The sequence below is a fragment of the Oryzias latipes genome, chromosome 19, assembly GCF_002234675.1.
Source record: "Oryzias latipes chromosome 19, ASM223467v1".
NCBI classification, from domain to species: Eukaryota; Metazoa; Chordata; class Actinopteri; order Beloniformes; family Adrianichthyidae; genus Oryzias; species Oryzias latipes.
The window spans coordinates 22,032,782-22,057,388 of record NC_019877.2 but is presented as its reverse complement, the minus strand read 5'-3'; the positions used below and the strand labels follow the sequence as shown (position 1 = coordinate 22,057,388).

The 24,607-nt window shown below is 49.0% G+C and overlaps 2 protein-coding genes across 8 annotated transcripts in view; both read left to right on the top strand.

The window, feature by feature from the left end:
* LOC101162961 (E3 ubiquitin-protein ligase rnf213-beta) overlaps window positions 1-9,764 on the top strand; it is a 43,570-nt gene extending 33,806 nt beyond the window's left edge. For 5 of the 6 annotated variants that reach the window (XM_020712047.2, XM_020712046.2, XM_020712050.2 and 2 more), the window contains exons 51-65: window positions 1,012-1,046; window positions 1,122-1,225; window positions 1,295-1,439; window positions 1,524-1,680; window positions 1,771-1,865; window positions 1,946-2,194; window positions 4,287-4,422; window positions 4,507-4,590; window positions 6,221-6,404; window positions 7,002-7,203; window positions 7,280-7,357; window positions 7,445-7,642; window positions 8,738-8,827; window positions 8,980-9,149; window positions 9,500-9,764. In XM_020712047.2, the coding sequence (XP_020567706.1) occupies window positions 1,012-1,046; window positions 1,122-1,225; window positions 1,295-1,439; window positions 1,524-1,680; window positions 1,771-1,865; window positions 1,946-2,194; window positions 4,287-4,422; window positions 4,507-4,590; window positions 6,221-6,404; window positions 7,002-7,203; window positions 7,280-7,357; window positions 7,445-7,642; window positions 8,738-8,827; window positions 8,980-9,149; window positions 9,500-9,638 (2,066 nt within the window). In that variant the 3' untranslated portion in view covers window positions 9,639-9,764. The remainder of the gene's footprint in view (window positions 1-1,011; window positions 1,047-1,121; window positions 1,226-1,294; window positions 1,440-1,523; window positions 1,681-1,770; window positions 1,866-1,945; window positions 2,195-4,286; window positions 4,423-4,506; window positions 4,591-6,220; window positions 6,405-7,001; window positions 7,204-7,279; window positions 7,358-7,444; window positions 7,643-8,737; window positions 8,828-8,979; window positions 9,150-9,499) is intronic. The other variant, XM_020712049.2, reaches the window with a different exon arrangement.
* Window positions 9,765-9,925: 161 nt separating this feature from the next.
* cep131 (centrosomal protein 131) lies at window positions 9,926-24,604 on the top strand. Of its 2 annotated transcripts, XM_023949280.1 has the most exons (30): window positions 9,926-10,269; window positions 11,966-12,168; window positions 12,295-12,389; window positions 13,262-13,367; window positions 13,467-13,579; window positions 13,798-13,902; window positions 13,975-14,145; window positions 14,226-14,343; window positions 14,414-14,527; window positions 14,817-15,006; window positions 15,106-15,194; window positions 15,270-15,347; window positions 15,448-15,637; window positions 15,724-15,797; window positions 15,873-16,040; window positions 16,126-16,317; window positions 16,400-16,528; window positions 16,620-16,745; window positions 16,840-16,956; window positions 17,114-17,143; window positions 17,396-17,498; window positions 17,840-18,041; window positions 18,150-18,257; window positions 19,708-19,825; window positions 19,917-19,991; window positions 20,059-20,201; window positions 20,840-21,017; window positions 21,099-21,295; window positions 21,656-21,716; window positions 23,605-24,604. In XM_023949280.1, exons 2-30 carry the CDS (start codon window positions 11,980-11,982, stop codon window positions 23,674-23,676), a joined length of 3,651 nt encoding a protein of 1,216 aa, XP_023805048.1. In that variant the 5' UTR covers window positions 9,926-10,269; window positions 11,966-11,979; the 3' UTR covers window positions 23,677-24,604. The 2 variants fall into 2 exon arrangements, with proteins under 2 accessions (XP_023805048.1, XP_023805049.1); XM_023949281.1 differs by lacking the exon at window positions 17,114-17,143.
* Window positions 24,605-24,607: the final 3 nt, after the last annotated feature.

Below are 24,607 nucleotides of genomic sequence, written 5' to 3'. Positions count from 1 at the left end.
AAAACAAATGAAGAAACCAGTAAAGGTACGTAGGTACTGTTGGACATTTGTCCATCATTTCAACCACAAATCATTTGGCATGAAGCGATCCTGGATCAGCTCCGTACTAATCAGAAAACTTTACTTAGTCTGCAAACATGAAAGACGCTTTGAAAAAACATCATCATCCAATCAGCGATCTGCACCAACTTTTTCCAGCTTCTTGTGTTTCGTTTTTCTCACATTTCATTTTGATGTCTGAAAACGAACTAAGAGGGAGTAACTGTCGTTGATCTGACTTGAACTTCCGGGCCACCGTAGTATCCCACTCTGATTCAGAAAAGCTCTAGTGGTTTATGTCTGGCTGCATCTGCTTATCTGTCTATTTGAAAGTAGATTTAGATAAACCTATGAAAAAGGGAGAAACTACACAATCAGCATGAGTCACAGCTGTCCTCACAGGTGGATACGGCATGTCTGCAGGTGAAACATCAGTACGGGGCACACAGCTGACACAGCTGAGAAATGTCAAGGTCATGACGAAAATGTTCATGCGCATGTTTTCCACGAGCATGCTGCAGGTGAAAGGTCATGGGGAACCCTTAAAAACACGGCAGGGTGAAGCAGGTTAAGTAGGCGTGTCATACTAAAGCGTAGCATAAAGACTGATGTACTACAGCATCACTGGACGTCAAAAGTGTGTGTAACTTCCATTATCCTTATAAATATTCTATGATACACTTACCACACACACAACAATGGTACGTTCCATTTTCACGGTGTCTCTTAAGGAGGCTAAAGGGACCCGCAAGTCCCACCTGCTCCCCTCTTTAGATGCGACTGCTCCTCTACGTGACCCTCTACGGGCCCAGACAACCCAAAACCCACAGGGCCCGTACAGGTCAACCGCCACAGGGGGGCATGTGACTCGTGCACAGGAAAGCTTAATCCAGACTCATGGGCAGCACAAAGGCTGCCTGTTCAGGAGCAGAGCTAAAGTTTTTCTATCGTTGTGTCTCTGTTTGTTTTCAGCTTGTGCCAACGGACATGTGTGCTTTGTTGGAGAGGTAAGCTTTTTCTTGTTCAAAATATGACAAAAAGAGTTCCGAAAATGTTTTATTCATTCTTACTTTGTTTGTAAGTGCGGTAAACCAATGGAGAGATCCAAATGCCTTGAATGTGGGCTTCCTGTTGGAGGAGAGAGACACACCCCTGTTGCTGGCTTCCTTCAACAAAACCTTCAGAGGTTCGATCGTCTCCAGCCCTGCAGGAAGAGTTTTTGTCAAACAGCTGTCTGATTGGTTTCTGGGTTTAGAGACCAGACCAGGACGGGACACATTCTTGGGGAGGCTCATCGGAGGTCTGAAGCTCCCGAGAGACAGTTGACGTCTGCTCAGGCCTGCATCCTGAGGCTGCTGACGCACCTCGCCATGCTTCAAGGCACCAGCAGAGACCTGAGGGTGAGCCTGGGTGGATTTAACACATCGCTGCCACAGACGGCGGCTCCATGACACTAAACCTCCTGTCCTGCTCTGTCCACACAGAAAGTTGGAGACATGATCCACCCAAGACCCGGCAATGTTCTCAGCTTCCTGTGGGACCACCTGGAAAAAGACATGGAGATGCTGAGCCGGACTCTGGACCTCAACATGGATGACACTGCAATTACAGTTCATTTGGTCCTGAACAGATGCTCTGCAGGTAAACTGGTCCTGGGGGGTCTTTTTCATACCCGGCTTCTAACTGTCCAGAAATGAGTGTGTCATTAACGATGTTGAACATTTAACTAAGGTTTCCGTGGTGCCACACCTGACCTGTCCTCCAGACAGGGACGGCAGCGATTTGAGGAGCTGCTTTGCGGCTCTGCCATCAAGCCAGTGCTCCAAGTAAGCAGCATAGTTCTTGTTGAGCAGTTTACATGCTTTATGTTTTCTGCAGTCTTGAGTTTAGACTGAACCTTTTTCAGGATCTGAAGACAAACTTGAGCGAAGCTCAGGCCAGCATCAGTGCTGATGAGGGCCTTGCTGGAAGCCCCCTGATGACGGTGCTCTACGGGGATCCTGGGACGATGCTGTCCCTCCCCTCCAGCTGCCCCACTCACCGCTCATCTTTCTGGACTCTGCGGGAGACGATGACGGTAGAGCGCTTCTCACAGAGGGTGGGAGAGACAAAGGGACGGTTGTCTTTACCCCTGCTCTGCCTGTTTCTGAAGAAGGTAAGCAGCCCCTTTCAGACAAGACCACCCTTTCAGGGCCTTTTTTAGCTTCTGACAGTCTGCTAACAGCTGATACTTCATGAGCGCTTGGCATGGAAGGTGGCGTGGCAACTGTCTGCTGTTCTACAGATTGACTCATTATCTATAGAACCAGATTCCTCGTTTTAAATCACACCGTTAATGATCACTTTGACCTCTCCTCCTCATTCAGTCGGTAAAGAAAGTGTGTAACTGAGACAATTAAAGCCTAAGAAGCAATCGTTTCAATCTCACGTGACGTTTACTCCGTGCACAGACAAAGCAATGCTCCAAAGCCTTATCTGGCAAATAATAATAAACTTTATTTATTGGTATAAAACACAGAATATAAAAAAGAATTATGAAAAAGCAATTTTAAACAGATATATTTTTAGCTGTGGTATTAGAGGAATTAAAATACAATCACACAAAAACGACCAAAACAGAAATAATACCATATCCCAAATACCCCCCAAGATCCAGCCGTACGGTTCTGATCCAGATTCCAGCTCAGACGAGGAAAACAAAAGACGGTCATGGATCCATTTGTCTGAGAGTGGATGATCAGAAAGGGGCGGAGCAGGAAGCTTCTGGCCTGCAGTAGGAACTTCAATATCACACCTACAAGGTTATTCCAATGGCATTTTTTCTGCTCCTGAATCATCTCAATATGAATAAAGAAAAACTCGAAAGGTGATTTAAAGCTTTATTTTTCTTGATATAAACTAGATTACAATAAGTATTGGCCCCCCACCCAAATGATCAGAATCAGGTGTTCCAAGCCCTCGGTCGGACCACAGGGGAATCAAATCAGCCCTCAGACATGCAGACTGTATTTCCAAACATTAGTGAAAGAATGGACTGAATTCAAGCCTGGAACTGTCATAGGACGACGCCTGTGCAACAAATCCAGAGGTGAAATGTCCTAAATCTTCCACAGTCAGCTGTCAGCTCTTTCAGAACAACATGGAAGTGTTTGGGAACAACAGCAGCTCAGACACCAAGTGGTAGACCACGTGACCTGATGGAGAGGGGTCAGAGGACGCTGAAGCACAAAGAGGTCACCGACTTTCTGCAGTCAGTTGCTACAGAGCTCCAAACGTCATGTGACCTTAAGATTAGTCCAAGTCCAGCACCCAGAGAGCTTCATGGAATAGTTTCCATGGCCGAGCAGCTGCATCCATCCACACATCACCAAGTGAATGCAAAGCGTCGATGCAGCGGTGGAAAGCACGCCGCCACTGGACTCTAGAGCAGTGGAGACGCCTTCTCTGGAGGGATGAATGACACTTTTCCATCTGGAAACCTGATGGACCAGAGTCTGGGTTTGGAGGTTACCAGGACAACGGTACATTTTGGACTGCATTGTACCGAGTGTTAGATTTGGTGGAGGAGGAATCATGGTGTGGGCTTGTTTGTCAGGACTTGGCCCCTTAGTTCCAGTGAAAGGAACTCTGAATGCTTTAGGATACCAAAACATTTTGGACAATTCCATGCTCCCAACCTTGTGGGAACAGTTTGGAGCGGCCCCTTCCTCTTCCACCATGACTGTGTACCAGTGACCAAAGCAAGGTCCACAAAGACATGGAGGACAGAGTCTGGTGTGATGAACTGGACTGGCCTGCACAGAGTCCTGACCTGAACCCCATAGAACACCTTTGGGATGAATTAGAGCAGAGAGCCAGGCCTTCTCCACCAACATCAGTGTGTGACCTCACCAATGACCTTCTGGAAGAATGGTCCAAAACTCCTAGAAACACTCCTCAACCTCGTGGACAGCCTTTCTAGAAGAGTTGAAGCTGGAACAGCTGCAAAAGGTGGACTAGCATCATGTTGAACTCTATTGGTTAGGAATGGGACGGTACTTCAGTTAAAGCAGCTGAGACGATACTTTGGTAATGAAGTTTATGTCCTCCATCATCAGAAAAATGCTTCAACATGTTAAAAACACTAAAAACACAATTTTCATTGGACGCGGTCTGGTTCCAGCACATCTTCACTGCTCAGTTAGTGAGAAAATTCCAATAGAAGGTCTAAAAGTGCTAACCTGTGTGTTTGTGTTGGTGGTCCTCAGATACAGTGTGTGAGGCAGTTGCATCACCTGCCTGACCTGGCTGCGTTACAGTGTGACCTGCTGCGGGGGGGCGCTCTCCTGACCGGAGGTGCCATGTCTCAGACAATCGCACAGGTTTTACAGCAGATCCCTGCAGGTAAAGTGGTCGCTCCTGCCAATGCACCAGCAAAACAGGAAGTAGTTAGTGCAGAGCCCAGCTGAGTGCTGTCATCTTCATCAGGGTACCAGAGGAAGACCCTCGCTGACAGAGTGGGCACCTTCATCACAGTGTGGAACTGTCTCAGAGCAGAGGTGGCAAACAACTGTAAGCATGATGAACGCATGAAATCACTTCTCACATAACTAGAGACACTGAACAAACTTTTATCAGTAAACGTATCAATTCTACATTACAACTAACAAAGATGGTCTTTTCGGGACAGAGAAATGCATCAAATCAGGTTGTGTGAATATCTGGTGTAAAAATCTCTGCCAAACCCCCTGTGTGAATAAGTGAAAGCTGATTGGCTGTGGTGACCTCTGAAAGGATATGCTAAAAGGTGAACAACCAGGAAGTAAAATCTATTCATGGATTGATTGAATTGAAATTTCCTCAGGTTTATCAACATTGAAGACAGGAATCCGTTTGCTTTAGGGAGTCAACATTAAACTAACTTCAAAAGAAAGGAGCACCCAAGTTAGTCATCCTGGGTTCTGTAACTGACCATAAAAACCTTTTGTGTTTCACAGCTTTGCACCTCTGTCCTTTTTGAGGGAGGGGGGGGGTCATCTGTGAATTGATGGCATTGCAGAGACAGGAGAGCGTTCAGTCTGATGAGGTCGTGCTGCTGGCCTTGACAGACTTTAGGTGGTCTGTGAGGAAGAGGATTCTTTGTGTAGTAGTTTAAAAGCTTTGCATAACAAAGAGCATCCTTACCAAAGACTCATAATGCCTCAGGTGACTCTGGGCAGTTTGGAAGCAGCAGAGATGGCTTCTCTGAGCAAAGGAATTGGGGTACAGTCTCTAAAAACCAGCCTTTGACAGCTTCTACAGGGATGATGGGGGACTCGGGGTGATGCCTGTCCGATCCCAGACGACACTGATGGTGGTAGACTTGTAGATTTCAGACTGGGGGGGTAGCGGGCTCTGACAGGGGGAGCTTGAAGATTAATCAAACACATTGGAGAGGTGGTCAGCACAGGCTTGACGTATTTTCCCGGGCCCCTGTTGGGGCCACAACAGGGAAGATAGGGTAGCTGTGTGTCCTTTGCTGTCCTGTCCGGGTCCTCAAAGCAGATAAGGTAATGGTTCGACTACTGTACTCCAAAAACATTTGTGTTTTCTGTCCCACGTGGTAGAACTCCTTCCCACCCATACCTGGGTTTTTTTCTGAAAAGTAATCAAGTGTTCTCAGCTACCCTGCTGGAAAACAGAGATTTGGCTGAGCGTTACAGCCACCTTAAAGTGCTGTAGTAACTTTATTCATTCATCGTCTAAACCCCTTTTTGTCCCTTTCGGGGACACGGGGCCAGAGCCTAACCTGGCCACTCATGGGCGAAGGCAGGTTACACCCTGGACAGGTTGCCAGTCTAAGACAGGGCCACAATCACGCACCCATAAGAGTCACCAATGAACCTATAAAGCATGTTTTTGGACGGTGGGAGGAAAACCCATTTGTGCACGGGGATAACATGCAAACTCTACACAGAAAGGTCCCCCATTAGTGTTCTGGTTCTGGTCCCCCATTGGTGTTCTGGTTGTGGTCCCCCATTGGTGTTCTGGTTCAGGTCCCCCATTGGTGTTCTGGTTCTGGTCCCCCAGCCGGGTCTGGAACCAGGGGCCTTCTAGAGAGCACAAACTAGAGTAACTTTTATTTTTCTTCTGTTTGAGGAATTCTGCATGAAAACGTCCTAAACTGCCCGTGCTTGTTTACTTCTCATCTTTGTGCCCCCAGCAGCCGATTTGGGGGTGGATGTGAACTTGTGCCATAAAGAGGTGACAACGGAAAGCTCTGGGGAGTACCTGGCACCACGTCGACATGGACCGGGTTCGTGTCTACAGACTTTGATCGACTTCCTGTCTGAGACTCACAACAGCCTGGTGAGAGAGGTCAGGAGGGCGAGCCACATGACGGACAGGTCAGTCCTGCATCAGCAGTTGAGCTCTCTGCTAAAGGTAGTTTCTCTGCCGCTTCAGAACGAAGTCAGAACTACAGACGGGCGTGATGGTTCTGTGTACGCCATGCTTCAGGCTTTCTGTTTGACTAAGCTGAAAGAAAGTCTGCATTCTTTTAAAGTCAGATCTACTACATCTGGTGCTCAGAGGGCAGGTTTTTAGAGGTAACCTGCTCAGAAATGCACTAACAGATCAAAATACCCCTTTGGAGATCTTGCTTTTTTGACGCATTACCATTATAATACACTTAAAAGCTCACAAGGTGATTTTTCATGCTTGTGTATTACTTGGGCTTGTTCTAACAGTATTTAGTGTTGGCATGGATGTTTCCTAACCTAGATGGGATTTTCTTAAATAACATCTGTAGAAACCCTGGATGTTTTGGCACAGATTTCTGTACACCAGACACAACCCTGCATTTTATCCAGACTTGGAACCCTTGTGTCTTTCTAGTTAAGCAGTAGCCTTATCGATCCTTTTTAAAACTTCTGACAGTCGTGGAAATTGTAGATCTTTTTGTGTCCATTGGCTTCCTGGAACAGCTTCTTTTGTTTCCTCAGTGAGTTCAGCGTCCCTTTGGAGAGGATTTCAGCGACCCAGCTGACGCTGTGCCACCCTGAGCGGGAGCTGCTGCCGCTTGTTCTGGCAAACTGCAACTACAGCCTGGAGAAAGGCGGAGAGATGGGCAGCAGCTACGACCTGCTGCACATCCAGACTCAGCTGCGCCGCCGCTTCCTGGCTGGAAAACCTCTCATCCAGGCCGTGCGTTTGAACACGCGTCTGCACGCAGAGGCCGTGAAAGCATTCTGCTGAGCTTTATTTCTTTTCTTCACATCAGGACACCTCCAGGTATTTGAACCGACACCTGCAGGACTTCTCACTGGTTCTCAGTGAAGTCAGAGGAAAGATCTGCCAGGTAGTGTTTTACTTTTAGTGTTTTATTTTGGTGAACCCCCCCCTGTGAGTGGTCCCATTCCTCCGACTGGTCGCCCTCCCGTTGCAGAAAGCCCTGAAGGGCTCGGTGAGCAGCACCATGACTGCAGCGCTGCGCTCCTACACGGACGTTTGTGACGCCCTGTTTGTGTTGGAGATTGGCCTTCGCTTCCTGGGGAAGACGGGCGGTAGCCCCCAGGCTCAGCTTTTGTCGTACCTGAACGACTCACTGCACATGCGGACCCAGATTTCCAGCACTGTAGCAAAGGTGAGAGCCCTCAGAGCCGCTACGACCTGTTGGTTGGTGTCATCTCATATCCTGCCGCCTGTCTGGCTCTAAAAACAAGTTTTTCCTTTTTACTTCATTTATTTGGTTTCTCCTAGTGTGACCTAATAACTTCAAGTATTTTTACAAAGATGTCCATCCGTCCCAGCAGATGAACAAAGCCTTAAAGGTTTTGTGACTTCCAGTGAAAACAATAACCCGTAACATCAGGTTTTTCTGAAACTGTTTCTTTCTTTCAGTTAGAAGTTTCGTATTTGTGGGTAAAATCTGTTTTCACAACAGAAACAAAAACTCAGCTACATTGAATGTTCTAACTGGAAGGTGAAGCGGCTGCTCTTATTGGTTGAATAATAAAAAGTATTCAATTGCTTAACTCCTTCTACAATTTTTCATCTATTTTAACCAGCTCTTTCAGCTTTTTCCAGCTATGACTTTTGGTCCTTCAAATCCTTGAACTTTTGAAGATATTCCAGGATCATATAGATTATGTATGAAATGTCAACTGTACCTGGTTGGTGGTGCAATGGCATAACATAGCTGTGGTGTATAACTTTGCTGGTTCGATACCCGGTGGTCACATTTATCACAAAAATGGCTTTTTCTCTTTAATCAATCTCAATAATTTTTTTTGGCCAATTATTTCCCTTCAAGTTTCCTTTTCATTCAGCCATATAGCAACCAAGCCTGCATTTTATTCTGGAAATGCAGCTCCTTCTAGTTAGAAGAGGTTTTCTGTGTTAAAGGGGAACAAAGTCAAACGTTTGAATTTAAAAGAGCTTTTATTTTTGTACCAATTACACTTCAGGGCTGTTGTCGATGACATGAACCCCACTTTTTTCTGCTGACACAAAAACGAACAACCGTCAGAAAAACGAGTGAAAGTGTGACTTTGTGTGAAGACAAACCTGTTCTGGCTTGTTTCTATTCCAAACATGAGGGAGACGTCGGGGTAAAAGCAGAAGATGTTTTACAGCCTTTTCCCAGAAAAAAACAACTAATCTCCTACAGGGAGTTTTAGTACCGTCTTACAATACAGTCACCTCATCTAGAGCTTCTTCATCCTTTTATTTCTTTTAGAGTCTTGGAGAGAGCAGGTTAGAGCACAGCATCTTCACCTGGCAGCTCCTCACCTGTTGGAAATCTGACTTGATGCTTAAGAGGAAGCAGGTGGGTGAACGCAGATAAATCTCCTCCTGTACTGGATGTTGTTAAAAAAAATTTAAAAAAGCACCAACAAATTGCTGATAGTCAGAAAAACTGTAGAAGGCAGACATGTACAAAGCAGATGTGAAATGGATGGACATGTTGTCTTTTTCCAGGAGCCATTTCCAAAGCTTCCCCCAGAGTTTCAGCAGAAGCTTTCACAGGATGACAGGAAGGAGTTGAAGGATTTCCTCGCCGTCACGGATGTTGACACGTTCATTTTGGAGCTGCATGAAATCCTTCTGTTGAAGACGGGCGGCGGCACTGGTTACCAGCCACACTGGGAGTAAGCACAAGTCCTTAGCTCATCAGCTCCAAATAGCTGCTTCTGTTCGTGGGACTGGGTTTGGTCAGTGGGTCAGCGGTTTGCCTCCCCGGTTTAGAAAAAAGCCAGTCACAAACTGCAGACATTCCAGGGACCCCCTCAGCGTAAAGGCATTTACAGATTGGAGACACCCCCCTTTCTCCTTTTGGGATTTGGGGCCTTTTGACTTCCAGGTTGAGAATGTGACCCCTCCGAGCACCATCTGTCAGAGGAGAGCAGCTTGTGGCTCCTATGAAAGCAGCAGCTGCAGGGGGGGGCTCTATGGGAATGAAGCAGATGCTCTGCTCACAGCTGTTTGTTTCTGTCTGCAGCATCAGGTCCACCTTGGAGACCCACCTGGAGCAGAAAGACTCCCCACCTCTGCTGGGGCTGGACGCTCTGTCGGAGGAGATCACGCTGGGCCAAGGGGCAGACGTGTGGAGGGCTGCTGTGGAGTTTAGAAGAAAGTAGAGACGGACGTGTAGCCATTCCAGATGATTGAATAAAAAAGTGTCTTTCTGTTTTGGACCAATCACAGCTTCTGCTTGTAACGGTGTCGTTTGTTTGGTGTCCCGAATAAATGATGAAGCAAAGGTTTATTTTGTTGTGGAGGAAAAGCCAACTCTGCAAAGCCAACCAAACAGATCGGAGGACACGCCCCCTGTAGTTTGGCCTGATGACGGACGCGCTCCGTCAGCCTATCAGGGCCAAGAATCAGAAAGCAGAGCTACGATTCCACCAATCAGAGGCGGACATGGGCGGAGTCATCGTTTCCACAGCGATGGTCGTCCGCGTTCTTTGCGGGACCACATTTATCCTGCGGAGAACTTTCCCCGTTTCCCGGAGGGATTGTCTTGGGAAGAAGCGCTCCGGCTGAAGACCGGCGGTTCTCCGGTAACGGCGCCCGTGCTTCCTTTCAGAGCGGCGGGGATGGAGGAATGTTGCTGTCTGCTGGCGGCAGATGAAAGTATGAGAGCATTAGGTTTTGATTAGGCTCAGATTGAAATCGAGGCTTTCGTCGGCTTTAGCGGTTTCCCACCGGAACGGTCCGCTCGGTTCGCCTGTTGAAGAACCCACGCAAGATTTCCACGCGTCTAATGCGGTGAGAGAAGAGTCAACAAACCTGCCGAGGTCACGTTCATGTCAACGACGATGTTTAGAAACAAACAGCGACACTGAATTAGTCTAATTCAATAGATGACATGAGAGAATGATCTCTATGATGTACTTCATACATGACATGTGTGACGTGATTAAACACATCTCTGTTCGGCTGTTCTAAACATTTATGAAAGAAATATGCTTTGACTGAGATTGTGTAGTCAGGTAGCAAAATTGTCTTTAAGCTAATAGCTGTTGTTCTTTAAGCTAATAGTTGTCCTTTTACTTTAGCTAATATAGCTGGTATTTTTGACTTTATTTATAAAAATGTACAATACAGGTAATAATAGCTGTTCCTTCAGCTGAAAGCCTGTCCCTTAGTTAGTTAATACCTGGTCTTTAGCTATTATAGCTGTTCCTTTGGCTAATAGCTCTTTCTTTGGCTAATGGCTGTTCCTTTAGTTAATTCATAGCTGTCCTTTACCCAATAGCTGTTCCTGTATCTAATATCTGTTCCTTTAGCCAATAGCTGTTCATTTAGCTAATAGCTGTTCCTTTGGCTAATAGCTCTTTCTTTGGCTAATGGCTGTTCCTTTCGTTAATTAATAGCTGTCCTTTCAGCTAAAACTAAAAGCTGTTCATTTATCTAATAGCTGTTCCTTTAGCTAATAGTAGTTCCTTTAGCTAATACTAGCTGTTAATTTAGGTAATAGCTGTTCCTTTAGTCAACAGCTGTTTCTTTTGGTAATAGCAGTTCCTTTAGCTATTAACTGTTCTTTTAGTTAATAGCTGTTCTTTTACCCAATAGCTGTTCCTTTAGCTAATAGCTGTTCATTTAGCTAATAGCTGTTCCTTTAGCTAATAGCTGTTCCTTTAAGCTAATAGCTGTTAATTAAGCTAATAGCAGTTCCTTTGGCTAATTTAGCTGTTAATTTAGGTAATAGCTGTTCCTTTAGTCAACAGCTGTTTCTTTTGGTAATAGCAGTTCCTTTAGCTATTAACTGTTCTTTTAGTTAATAGCTGTTCTTTTAGCCAATAGTTGTTCCTTTAGATAATAGCAGTTCCTTTAGCTAATAGCTGTTCATTTAGGTAATAGCTGTTCCTTTAATCAACAGCTGTTTCTTTTGGTAATAGCAGTTCCTTTGGCTAATAACTGTTCTGTTAGTTAATAGCTATTCTTTTAGCTATTAGCTGTTCCTTTAGCTAATAGCTGTTCATTTAGCTAATAGCTTTTCCTTTAGGTAATAGCTGTTCCTTTTTGTCAAAAGCTATTTCTTTAGTAAATAGCTGTTCCTTTAGCTAATAGCTCGTCCCTTAGGTAATTGCTGTTCCTTCAGCTAATGGTGTTGTGCAGCTAAGCTGAACCTCCGGTGTAAATGTCTTGGTAAGAACACAGGTTCTGCTTAGCTGCTCAGCATCATTAGCTGAAGGAATAGCTAATGATGCTGAACAGCTAGCCTGCGGTGGTAATGTGTTGCGAAACACGTTTTCTTGGGAAATTCAGCAGACATTCCTGACATACTTGAGGCAATAAATTTGACTGGAAACATAATTTAGCTCCACACCTGCAGCTTTTTCGTGCTCAAACGTTTTTATGATCCAGTGCTGACCTTAGGAGAGTACTGCCTTACCCAGCAGTCCAAACAGCGGCGCTCATACTTCTACACCTAAATGAACTGTGTGCCTGTCTTTTCCAGGTTTGTTTTTACGCATGATGCATACAACAAAGAGCCCTTCTTCCCTCCCAAAAGCCTCTCCAGGAGAAGCTTTGGACCTCAGCCTGTCCGGGTCCCAGCTGTCCATATCTAAACGACCCAGCAGTGCATCGCCGGGAAAGTGCTTCTCTCGGTCCATATCAGTGTCTGTGGCCGGTGACAGCAGGACAAAACGCAACCCTCTGGTGAGCCACCAACATCTGCTGATTGGTTGGAAGCTCAGATCTAATCCAGATGCTGGAATGAAGAAGATTTTCCCTGAAGCTCTTTGTTGCACAGTTCTCTTCTTAAGAAGCTTTTTCCATCTGCAGGGTGATGCCAACCTGGGCAGCTCCCGCTCCGTCAAGAACCTGAGACGTTCCAACAGCACCACTCAGGTTAACCAGCAGGCCACACTCAGCTTAAGGTACATCTGCTGAACATCAGGATCTGGTTTAATCCAGCTGTTTGTTCTTCTCGTCTGCAATGACACATTCAAGTGTGTGCGGTCCACAATGAGCTCCGTCTGCCGGTCCAACGCCGAGCTGCAGGACTCCAGGCTCAGAACCACAGCTGGCAGAACAAAAGGAGCCATGGGAAAGGCTGCCATGGGGGTTCTGATGGGGGGACGGGTTGCAGGGCTTGGCTTTGTCCGGTGTAATGAGGGGGAGGGCCCTCTCAGGTCAGATGACCCCTCCCTCCATCAGGAGTGCATGCGAGCCACGCTTCGTGTCTTTTGACCGGCAGCTGCTGCCATGCGCCCTCCCTTGTTTCCCCTTTAAGAGGATTTAAAGTTTTACCCCCCCAACACTTTACGCAGTCCACAGTCTGATTGGGTCTGACCTCTGGTCTTTTACACACACACACACACACACACGCGCGCACACACCCCGGCTTTCTCCATCAATCACTTTCAAAAGAAAAACTAAAGGAATGTGTTGCCTGAATTGTTGGATGTCTTTTCTCTGGGCCAGCTGCCCCCCCCCATTTATATAGTTAAACTGAATCCCAGCTCCTGTTGTGTTTGGGGGGGGTTGGCATGCATCTACGCCCCGCGGAGGAGGGGCCACAGCACGAGGCCTTCAGGATCATCATATGACCACGGCGGCCCGTCAGCTGTTCACTGCATTCCTGAAGACGTGGGCGAGCCACGTTTGTTCAGCTGCCGTGAAAGCTCGGCGCCAAATTCGCCTCGCTAAACCTTTGCTTTGTTTAACCAGAACACGGCAAAGCTTCTTCAAAACCAAAAGATATGCACGCAGCTTTTGAGAAACGGTAACCGCTCGTGTCTTCTTCCAGTCCCGGCCAGACTGAGGAGTTCTCCACTCTGTTTGAAAGCAGCTCAGATGGACGCAGGAAACTGGCGAGTTTAAGCAGGACAGAAAGAACCACGTGGAACATTCTGGTATTTACCATGAGACACGCTCACACACACATCAGGCTCTACAGTGAGGACCTCAGAGGACATGAAAGCCCTTCAGCAGGGTGTTCTGGATGTTTTCAGGATGACCAGCCCAGAGCCTCCGCTCACAATACCGGCAGCATGGAATCGCCCACCAGCCTGAAAAAAAAGGAGCCTGGTGTCCCTTTAGCAGCGTCCTTCACTGCCAACAACAGGTAGGCCCCGCCCCCTGTGTCACGCAGCCACACAATGGTCCAGATGTCTCCCTGCGGCGTCGCTGTGGCTCATGTTTCCTACCTGTTGATCTTCTCAGCTAATATGACTGCCTTTGGGAATTCTACTCACAGGAAAACAGTCAGAAACTCGTGTTCAGAAACCACAGGGGGGGGTGTCAAAGCCTGGATGATGTTGCTTACAATGATGCTTTTCACAGGAGCAACAAGGGAACCGTGGGCAACTCGGTTACCACCATCCTACACAATAACTATTCGGAAAAGCCTCTGACTCCCAAGAGCTCCAACCAAAAGCCGTCATTCAAGTATGTCTGCAGGGACTGTGGTTGTACTGCGGCACGCCATCAGCTCTAAGGAGACGTCTGTGATTCTTTCAGCAACCTTCTGAAGGCTACAGCCAATGACGAAGTGTCTCTGGAGAACAGCTCCGTCACCAAATCCCAGAAGAATTTCTGCTGCTCTTCATCAGCGTCCAACAACAGAACCTCCGGTCCGTGCAGCCCTGCCTCGCCACGCCGGAGGGACGCCACAGAGGAGGAGGCTGAAAGGTCGGAGCGCCTGAACGCTGATGTCCTGGCTTCAGGTCTGTGGTTTGTGACTCAGCACTTCTCTTCCCGTCAACCTGCAGGTTCATCCAGCAGGTGAACCAGGCAGCGGTCACCATTCAGCGCTGGTACAGACGCCACGCCAAGAAAAAGCACAGCAACAAGGCAGCGCTCAAACTCCTGCTCGCACGTAAAAAAAAGGTATTTCCCAGACCCTCTGCAGGTTGGGTGGCGTGCTCCTGAACGCTGACGGTCGGTCTTTGCTGAGCAGGAATGGCAGGAGAAGAGAGCGGAGGACGCTCTCCAGGAGCAGCAGAGAAAACTGGAGGAAAGGAAGCAGCTTCGGGAGGAGAAAGCTCGGCTCGCTCGCCTCGCTGCCATCCAGGTGCCCCCTCCCACCAGAAAACTTTGTTAGCAGCACTTTTCATGTTGGAACTGTTGGACATCAGAGGTGTTGAAAGGACAAACGTCCTTAGATATGCGGCCAGGCGTAAAGCTGTTTTTGGAAACCTAGAAGATATTACATTTTTTAGTGCTTTCTTGAAGCATGAGTGAAATGTGGATTTATAGGAGAGCTCGGTTGCTGTTGAGGTTGTAAATAAGAGCCCGTGTTTAGCGCCTGTTTTTGTCTCCCCCTTGACCTGTTTTTGTCTCCCCCTTGTGGCGAATCACAGGAGCTGCAGCAGAAAAGACTCAAGCGCTCTGAGGCAGCGCAGCAAGCGACCGAGGTGCAGTCAGAAAACCTGATGCAAGCTGGTACGGCGGAAGGGAAGAAGCTGCCGAGGAGCTGCTCTTCCAATGACACGCCAGTGTTGCAGAGCAACAGCGTGATGTCGCCCACACACACCAAATCCACAAACACAGGTCGGCACGTCCCAGCCTCCATCCTTCCTCCCCTCATGTTTCGTTACACTACGGAAGGATGCAACCTCTCATCCTTTTCTCCATCATTTGTGTCCAAAGACTCCAACATGGTGGCTGAGCTGGAAGAGCTGAGCTTCAGAGCCATATCTCCTGCTTCCTCCGGCCTCAGAGGCGTTGCATGTTCTCAGGTGATAGCAGCCGTCCTTTCCCTGGGTGTTAATGTGTATTTTTTATCAACTTTCCTGTGGTTTCTGTTGGAGCAGGAGCAAACAGCAGGAGGAGATGTTCCTCAGCAGATTCATAAAGAAAACTCTGGACTCAGCCGCCTTCACGCTGCTCAGGTGAGGAGCTCAGACCGTTTCTTAAGCTGGTTGTAAACGTTTAAGTAGAAAAATGCTCTTATTTCTGGGCCCTTTGTCTCCCTGTGTGGGGGTGGCACAGGGGGGGCCGCAGAGAAGACCACAGCCGCTATCAGCTGAAGGAGTGCAGGAAAACCTGAGGCATTCTGCTGCGAGGGGACGCAAGAAACCGCTCCAAATGTCTTCAACCAAGAGAAGTTCTCTGTCTGTCAGCCCGTCACCGAGCAACAACGGCCTGATGTCACCAGCAGAAACCAAAACCAGGACCCCAGGTTTGTCCTGGAAGTGACAGGAGAACACACCAGCTTCTGCTGAAAGACACGTGTGACAGACACTAACTTGAACCCAAATGCTGCAGCTGATGGGGGGGACGTCGGCTGCAGAGCTGCTTCTCCAGCCCTGTCCAATCCCAGAGGGTTTCAGTGCTCTCAGGTGAGGGGCGGAAAAGGATTTCTGTTTACTGCAAAAGCCGGCCGTCTCTCATGGTCCGGTGCGTCTTTTCTCTAGGAGCGGGCTGTGAGCATGGAGGAGCAACGTCGGGGACCTAGCGGACCTCCGTCTAAAACCACCCTCAACGAGCTGCTGGATACCCTGAAGCTGCTGGAGGAGGAGGAGCCACAAAGGCTTCCAGGGCCAAAGTTCCACCACAACGACAAGTACGCCTGGATCGACAAGGTCAGGGAGAACGTCCAGGAGCCTCCATGGTTCTCCTTAAAACGTGGAGACTCTTGAAAAAAAGTCTTTTCCGTCATGGTCACAGGACGCCGACTCCAACTCTCTCACCACTGACAACTTGGAGCGCCACGGCCAGATGAACCATCAGACGTCACTGCCAGACGGGGGAGCGCTACTCTCAGAGGCCAAGCTGCAGAGCATCATGAGCTTCCTGGATGAAATGGAGACGTCAGAGCAGGAGAGACCCCGGTCCATCACCTCAGGGTCTCAAAGAGAAGTACAGAATGTCCCGCCGCCTTTGGCATCAGTGAGCTGTGGCGGCGTTTTGCTCAGCTGCTGTTTGTCGGCTTTGCTTTCAGGCGCTGCTCTCCGAGGACGAGCTGCTTGGCACTGAACAGGCGTCGGCCGAAGTCACCGGCTCGATGATGAGGTTGAAAATGGAGCTGGAGGAGAAGAGGCGCAGCGTCAGCATGCTGCAGACGGCGCTGGTGAGGAGTCGTGGTCCCTTCTGGATTGGTGGTTGTTGTTTGTCGGCAACATGCAGAAAAGTGGTACGTTTGTGCGTCTCTTGGCGTCCAGGCCCAGCAGAGGGAGCTGACGGCGAGACACGTGAAGGAGATGGAGCGGGAGCTGAGCAGGAGCTTCCAGCTCCAGAAGGAGCAATACGAAGCCACCATCCAGAGGCACCTGGCCTTCATCGACCAGGTGAGCAGCGGTGCAGCCGCCACCACCGCCGCCACCGCCGCCACCGCTGCCACCACCCGCGCTTCCTTCCCTCTATAACGTGGTGTGTCTTCAGCTCATCAGTGATAAGAAAGCTCTAAGCGAGCGCTGTGAAGGCGTGGTCACGGAGCTGAAGCAGGTGGACCTGAAATACACCCAGAAGATTGCACAGATGCAGCAGCAGCATGAAATGGTGAGTTCACTGCAGTGGGAAAAAGGAACTTCTCATCTAGTGTTCCCTGCAGGCCTGTGCTTTGCTCCTGCTGTGACCTAAACCTGCTCCTGTCTTCTCTCCCATCCTCTTTGTCTGCACCGCCTCTCACCTGTCTCTGTTCTTTCTCACCTTATAGGTGTGGCACATTCTCGGCCCCTTATGTGAGGTAACTTCCTCCTCTTCTGTCCTTTGTCCTCGCTGCGCTCATCCCCCTCTGACTTTGGTTTAATTTGTCTGTCGCACCACTTCTCTGGGACAGTTTGTCTGCATGTGAGTCCCCGTTCGTTCCTGCACCTTCGCTGCTCGGGGTGCTGGTTCCTCTTCCCCTCCTCTTCCTCTCATCAGCAGCTTCTTCTGTCACTTCCTGTTCACAAAGACAACACTTAATTGCCGTTTCATCTTCTTCTGACTCCTGCAGGAAATCAAGAAGTTAAAAGACCTCATGAGTGCTTCAGAGAAAATCCGGCGGGAAAGGTGGATCGACGAGAAAACCAAGAAGATCAAGGAGATCACGGTGAAAGGTTGTCCTGCTGAACAGTAGAACCGACTCTTTATTTTTTTAATGTATGCGTTTCAGTTCTTGGCCCAAGGCAGATTGAAGTCTCGCTGAACCTTTCTTTGCAAATGTTGTCAGGTTTACGTATCAGTGAGAAGTAGCTAACGAAAGCTGTTAGCGAGTCACAGGCCGGACTTTGGACATGCCTGCCTTAAATTAAAGAGTTGACATAGAAATAAATGGTTGAAATGGGTGGATTCATGTGGATGTGGTCAGACGATACGATTGTAAAACTGCTAATATTAGCTAAACCAGCATTTGTAGTCCTGACCAGCCCATCTGCCCCCCCCCCCCCCCCCTCCTCAGGACTGGAGCCAGAGATCCAGAAGCTATTATCCAAGCACAAACAGGAGCTGAAGAAGCTGCGCACGCTGCATGAGGCGGAGCTGCTGCAGGCGGATGAACGCGCCGCACAGCGCTACGTCCGCCAGTGTGAGGAGCTCCGCCTACAGCTGGAGAAGGAGAAGGAGGAGCAATGCCAGAGGGAGAGAGACCTGGCCAAGCAGCGGTGAGCAGCTCTCCCCTGCAACACTTCCAAGAGGCCGTTCATGACGGTCTTGAGCCGGTTCAGTCTTTGTTCAGCAGCAAACGGTTTTCCCGTCTGTTTTTGTGTCAGCTATGAGAAGCAGCTGCAGGAGGAGGAGTTGTCCCTGCAGCAGCAGAGGAGGCGCCTCTACAAGGAGGTGTCTGATGACAAAGAGAGGCTGACCCAGCTAGCTGCCAGGTGAGGTCAAAGGTCATGGTGGGAACCAGTGTCCTATTTCAGTGGAGGGATGACCTCCAACACATTGACTGCATATGAGAACTGGACTGAGTGACCCCGCCCCCTGGCGTTCCAGACAGGAAGTACCTGTCGGCTCCAAGAAGCCAAAACGCCATATACGTCTACAGAGAAACAAACAGCCTCCCTAGTGCTCGTGTAGTGATGAAGACGCCGTATTCAGTCAAAATCAAAAAACCAGTGTAGCTTTCTAGGACATAGTTTCTGCAGAGTGGCAGGAGTTCTTCAGAAATTCACCTCTGAGTTGTGGGCGGGGCCACAGGTGGGTGCATCAACCCCCCTCCTTCCCATCATCTATCTGTGTACATGCTCCCCCACTAGCTTACAGCCCCTCCAACCCCAACCTAACATTAGGTGGAAAGCTCGGTTGATGCACCCACCTGTCTGTCTGCAGGTGGGTGCATCAGAAAGGGGCGGAGCATGGAGACTTTGAACCGCCAATTGTAGTTTATACGCAACAACTCATCTATTTCAACTGTGTTTGGTCATTTGCTCCTGATTTTCAATGATTTGAATGAAGAAAACTAGGAAAACAACTTGATGTCCTCCATCATCAGAAAAATGCTACAAGAAAGTGTTAAAAACAGCAAAAACACTGTTTCCAGTGGAGAGTCTGTAAGGTTTTCCTACTAACATGAGTTTTTTCATGACTTTTTTTCTGCACCCCTAAAACAAACGGTACAAATTCAAGCTAAAAGAAACAGATAACACACACACAAACACAGACTGAAAGATTTGTCATGAACATTAAAGTAATATAATTTTAATGTTTTCATTTTTGGTGTGAATGTGACTCTTGCTTCATCTGCAACCTGCCTCCAGTGGTCATTTGTGGAACTGCAGTCTGTGAGACTTGTGGTTTGTGTCATGTTGGTGGGGCTTCATCAGTGTGCAGCAGTAACACAGGTTGTTTGTTTTTTTCACTGTAGTTTCTATCCTTTGTTCTTTTCTTTTGGGTGGAGTAATTTCCCAGATGTTAAACATTGAAGTTCAGGGACGTTGGTGTTCTTTTGTGGTTAATGTTATGTTAAGGCAGGAGCTTCATGGGTTTTAGGTATGTTGATGTTTTTGTTGCTCCGCTGATGTGGTTCCAGCAGCTGGTGACTGTTTCAATGACATCTTTGAAGGCTTCGTCAGCCCGGCTGCATCGTCTCTCTTTCTGACTTTTCTAGTCTTTTTTTGCGATTCTTGTTTTCTCTGTAAAACCACAAAATTCAAACGTATTTCTGGGTTTCTGTGGAGCCCATCCGACAAATAAAACACAGAAGATTTGAAGTCAGTTTCTCCAGGTGTTTAAAAACGGCTCCACACTAGTTGTAGTTGCAGAAAGCGTGGGATGCACGGACTCACGGCTCTGTTTCAGATCATTTTCCTGTCTGCATGTCTGTGACAGACAGCGCTCAGAGCTGGAAGACCTGCGGCGGCAGCTGGAGGAGAACAGCCGTCTGGCAGAGCGAGCTCTCCGGGAAGAGCTGGAGAAGAGCAGAGAAGAGCAAGAAAAGAGGCACCAGGTGATCACAGAACAATCCCAAACATCCTATTTTTTATCCGCTGCGACCGGAGCGATGCAGGAAGCTCATGCTCCATGGTTTCTGTGCCTAGATGGAGGTGAAAGTGTTACAAGAACGTCTGGACATGGAAAAGCAGACGTGGGAAGAAAGTTTCAAGAACAAAGAGGTTTGAAGTGACGAGACTTTATCAGCTTAAACAGGAACTCTTTGAATTCATTGACGTGTTTCCTCAGGAAGCATGGATGCTGAGTCGTGAACGCGAGATGAAGGAAGAACTGCGGCGAGAACGAGACAAAGAGATTGAGCTCGCCATCTGGACCCTGGAGGAAGAGACCAGCAAAGACAAGGCAGAGTGTGAGCGTGCAGCTGACAACAGGTGTGTCTGAGCGCCGTCTGGCCTGAAGCAGCGTCAGAAGAAGGTCGTGTCCCCTCTTCTTCTGTGAGCGGGGACTTATGCACCGCCTCTAAGCCGGCTGCTGGTCATAGATTTGGGGTTTGGTGGGATGTTGGGCTGGTTCTCACTTCCAAATGTCTGAATCGTGGAAGTTCACAGTCGAACTGATTCATTAATATTCAATCGAATTTATGTAATTGAATACTCCATCTACTTCATAGGTTCATTGGTTACTCTAAATTGTCCCCAGGCGTGCATGTGAGTGTGATTTGTGGTCCTGCCACAGACTGGTGACCTGTCCAGGACGTCCCCTGTCTTCACCCACAAGTGGCCGGGTTAGGCTCCTCCCCATGGCCTGAACATGACAAACACGGGTTTTAGAAGATAGATGGATGAAAGGATGGACGAATGGATGGATATACGGATGGCTGGATGGATAAATGGACGAATGGATTGATGGATGGATGGTTGGATGGACGAATGGACAGGCAGATGAATGGCTAGATGGATGGATGAATGAAGGTGATCTTCTCCTTCTGCTCATCCTTTCTGTCTCCAAACCCAGCCCTAGTTGACGTTTAGTCCTCCGTTTGCTGCAGCCCGACTCTCTGTGTCTGCAGGGTGAGGCGGCTGAGGGAAAAGTACGAAGCCGAGCTGAGGGAGCTGGAGAGCTCCGAGAGAGCTGCTGTGGAGAAACAGCAGGAGCTGAGAAGGAAGCAGCTGGAGATGGAGGAGCAGCTGGTCCGCCTGCAGACTTTGTTCAGGCAACAAGAAGCCGAGATGGAAGGCGTCAAACAGGTACGAGGCTCGTCTGGGCCCTTCAGACGGCTCTTTCCTCCGTCTGCAAAGCAGCTTGTTCCCACGGAGCTTTCTCCTCAGACCAGGGACAAGCTAGCAGAGGAGCGCTGCAGCCTCACGGAGGTGATAAGGCAGGAGTTTGCAGAGCGCCTGGTAGCAGCAGAGGAGGAGAACCGAAGGCTGAAGCTGGAGGTGTCTGAAGTGAGAGCCAGGCTGCGTCTGGAGGTGGACAGAGTCCACCAGGAGAAAGAGGAAGAACTGGCTGAAGTCCACCAACGGTGAGGGGTTGATGGAAAATGGATCGTTTCAGTCCCTGACAGACAGCCAGACACTGTCGCAGGATTGTGCCCGTTTTTATTTGAGGGGGAAGGTGCAGAGCGTTTTCAGAAGGCTCCGCCTCCACTGGCATCGTGCTCCTCTCGTCGTTCTGGAGGGAGCCGACACGAAATACCGAACGTCATTCACGGAGAGCTTGAAAGCCTCACAGGGAACATTTGCTCACACGTCCATTTGAAGAAAGCGAGGTTCCATGGGCTTTGGTGTCAGTCCTCACGTCTTTTTCAGGTCTTTCCTGAAGGAGTCGCGCTGCTTTCAGGTCTTCAGGGGGATTTCATGACCGACTGTCTTTGGTCTTTCAGGGTGAAGTCTGCCATCCTGAAGAAAGAAGAAACTGTGAAGAACCTCAGAGGACAGTATGAGGTGAGTTGACTAAAGTTCTGTAGTCTGGATCTGGATCCTGGTTGATCCTATCACAGAACAGCATTTGGTGCCGTTGGTTTGATTCCCACTGATGCAGGCTCAAAATTTTTTATTTCTGTGTGGGTGGGTGGGTGGATGGATGGGTAAGTGGGTGGGTGGGTGGATGGGTGGGTGGGTGGATGGATGGATGAATAAATGGATGGATGTGTGAGTGGGTGGGTGGATGGATGGGTACTTTATTGATCTCTAAAGAAATGACACGGCAGTCTATTGGTTTCAAACATGTTGATAATGTTCAATGAGGCACATAAATGCCTCCATTCACCCATCAGTGTATTAAATAAGTAAAACGTGTTAAAGTAGATCAGTTAAGCCAATAGAAACAATAAAGACAGTGGATAGTTGGACATTTAGTGTGCAGTGCCCCCCCCCCCCCCCCCATCAGTGTCATACAGTCAGCAGTGAGTGAAGGCGGCTGCTGACTGAACTCCTCTGACCAGAGCACACTGGGTACTCGGGGGGGGGGGGGGGGGGGGGATCAATGGCATCAGGCATTAATGGCTGGGAGTTTGAAGATGTGAGGATCAGTCCACCTTAAACAGTGTCTGCTGTGAATGAGCCAGAACTGCAGCTACAGACCCTCCATGGCATTTTAGAGAACAACCGGCCAAGTCAAAGTATAACAAGGACCCAGTAGAGCATGAGAGGAATGTAGTTAATAATACACCTGGTGAGAGAACACCTGCCCGAGGAACAGTGACCTTTCTGTTCAGAACACCTGAGCATTAAGTGTTGCAAAACCTCTGATTGATGGAAACGGCAGGACTCAGGACCCACATGGGGCGGCGTCAGTCCAAACATGCACCCTCACCCTGCAGACATACACGTCTTTGACTGAGGGGAACCGTTTTTTCCTCTGGAGCTCCCATCGGCGTTCAGATCAAGAATGCAGAACTGGTCTGAATCTGTGCCCCCCTGAGGGCCTCAGCGTCCATTCCTGTCCAGAGCCCCCGTCAGGTTCACCCTGTTATTCAGCTTCTGATTGTAGTCCTGGGAGACAGACTGTGTTAGTGCAGACATGGATGAAACGGCTAAAGAAGTAAAAACAAGAGCCCAGCCCACTGCTCAGGTGTTTCCAGCCAACAAAGGCAGCACCTTTTTAAAGCAAAATTACCCCCCCTCCCCCCATTAGGTCTTTAAAGCATTACTTGTGTTACTTAGTTACATGCACACATACGGGGGTGGACCCGTACGGGGGCTGCAGGTTTGGGTTGTCCGGCCCTTGGAGGGTCCAACAGAGGAGCGGCTGCACAAGTGTGTCTTATAGTTCCCTTGAGCCTCCTTAAGAGACGTTATGAAAATGGAACGTACCATTGTGTTCAGAGTAGGGGACACGCCCCCCATTCACGCTGCTCTCTTCCTCCTGCCGGCTCGCACTACCCGACAGTATTGAAGGCACCACAACAATCTCAGAACATGATGGTTATTTTACTGAACCACAGAGAGCCTCAGCACAAGGAGGAAGGAGCCGCATGCGCCGCTGACATAGAATCGTCTGCGTTTCTATGACTCTTACTGGGTTGAGATCTGAAGGATGTTCTGGGAACTAGGGTCTCTTAGCTGACCTGCGTTTTCCCTCCAGCCCTCTGGGGGGCGCTGTGAGTCTCAGGAACCCAGCAGTTCCAAAGAAGCAGGACTTCCTGTGAAGTGATGTTTGTGTCCCCCCTTCAGTTTTCTGGACAAAGCGTTCAGGTTGTCTTCATTCATGCAGGACAGACTGTAAACAGACACCTGGCGCTCCCTCGTAGGCCGTCAGGTGTGAGCTCCCCTCTGCCAGAGCTGCGCTGTGATTGGACGGCTCGTCTGAACAGGTCTTCTCTCCCGACAGGCTGCCTTGAAGAGGGCCGACCATCTGGAGGCCCTGTGGGAGCAGCAGAGGAAGCAGCTGCTGGAGAAGTGATGCACGGGACGGGCCGCACCCCCAGCCAGGACGGGATCTGCAGCCCCCCCACCCGCACCCCTCCCTGAGTCCATGTGGAGGCTGTGGGAGGACGCCTGCTGGAAGCAGTGGACAGTTGGACAGTTTCAGGCGTTTCACAAACCCCCCCCCCCCCCCAGTTTGCTGGTTTGCAGGCGGGGGCTGTTTCCCATTTACCTGTTTCCATACCGACCAAAACATTACCCCCCCCCCTTCTGGGCAGAACGGAGACGGGTCAGAATGTTTATGAAGAGAGAACAGAGGGATGTTGGAGCAGCTGAAGGAAAGACGAGAAGACGAAGGAAGAGAGGAGGTCAAAGGTCAAAGCAAAGTATGAGAGGATTAAGAAGACAGAGCGGGGGGCGGGGTCAAAAATAGAACCGTCCTGACAGAGGAAGTCAGACTTCACATGTGGAAGTAGAGGGTTACAGCGGTCGTGGCTGAGCGGCGTGGGGAATCAGCTGACAGGAAACTGGGGCAACGGCGCCAAAGACGGACGCCGGTCCCAAAGATCCACCTTTTTTTTTTCTTTCCTCTATTTATTTCAGAACCTGAGTCCGTGCTGTGAAAAGGCCCAGGATGTGAGGACGCTGTTACTGTTTCTTCCTCCTGAACACTCACAGTCCTGATGACGTTGGGGGCGTGGCTTTGGCGACAGAACGTTAGACTGCATTTCAACAGATGCGTCAGAAACAGTGAGGCGCTCGCTGTCACATGCTTATCATCACTCGGTCACAAGGACGCTATTCTGAAGCTGGCGACTCCGCCCACTCGCCCCTCGCATAAGCCTGTGCAGAAGTGCAGATCACTCCCCGTGTGTGTTTGCTGGTCCTGCCCTGACCCGGCGTGACCTCACACAGCCGCTTTGTGTTCTATAACGCTGTGAAAGAATAAACGTTTGTAAAACTGCTGC

Bases quoted from the DNA above. Each gene is read 5' to 3' on its own strand.
- cep131 (XM_023949280.1), top strand. From the start codon at position 11,980: ATGATGCATACAACAAAGAGCCCTTCTTCCCTCCCAAAAGCCTCTCCA. The intron at 20,202-20,839 runs GTGTGTCTGAGC...CTGTGTCTGCAG, and splicing joins GAGCGTGCAGCTGACAACAG to GGTGAGGCGGCTGAGGGAAA. The intron at 21,296-21,655 runs GTGAGGGGTTGA...TTGGTCTTTCAG, and splicing joins CTGGCTGAAGTCCACCAACG to GGTGAAGTCTGCCATCCTGA.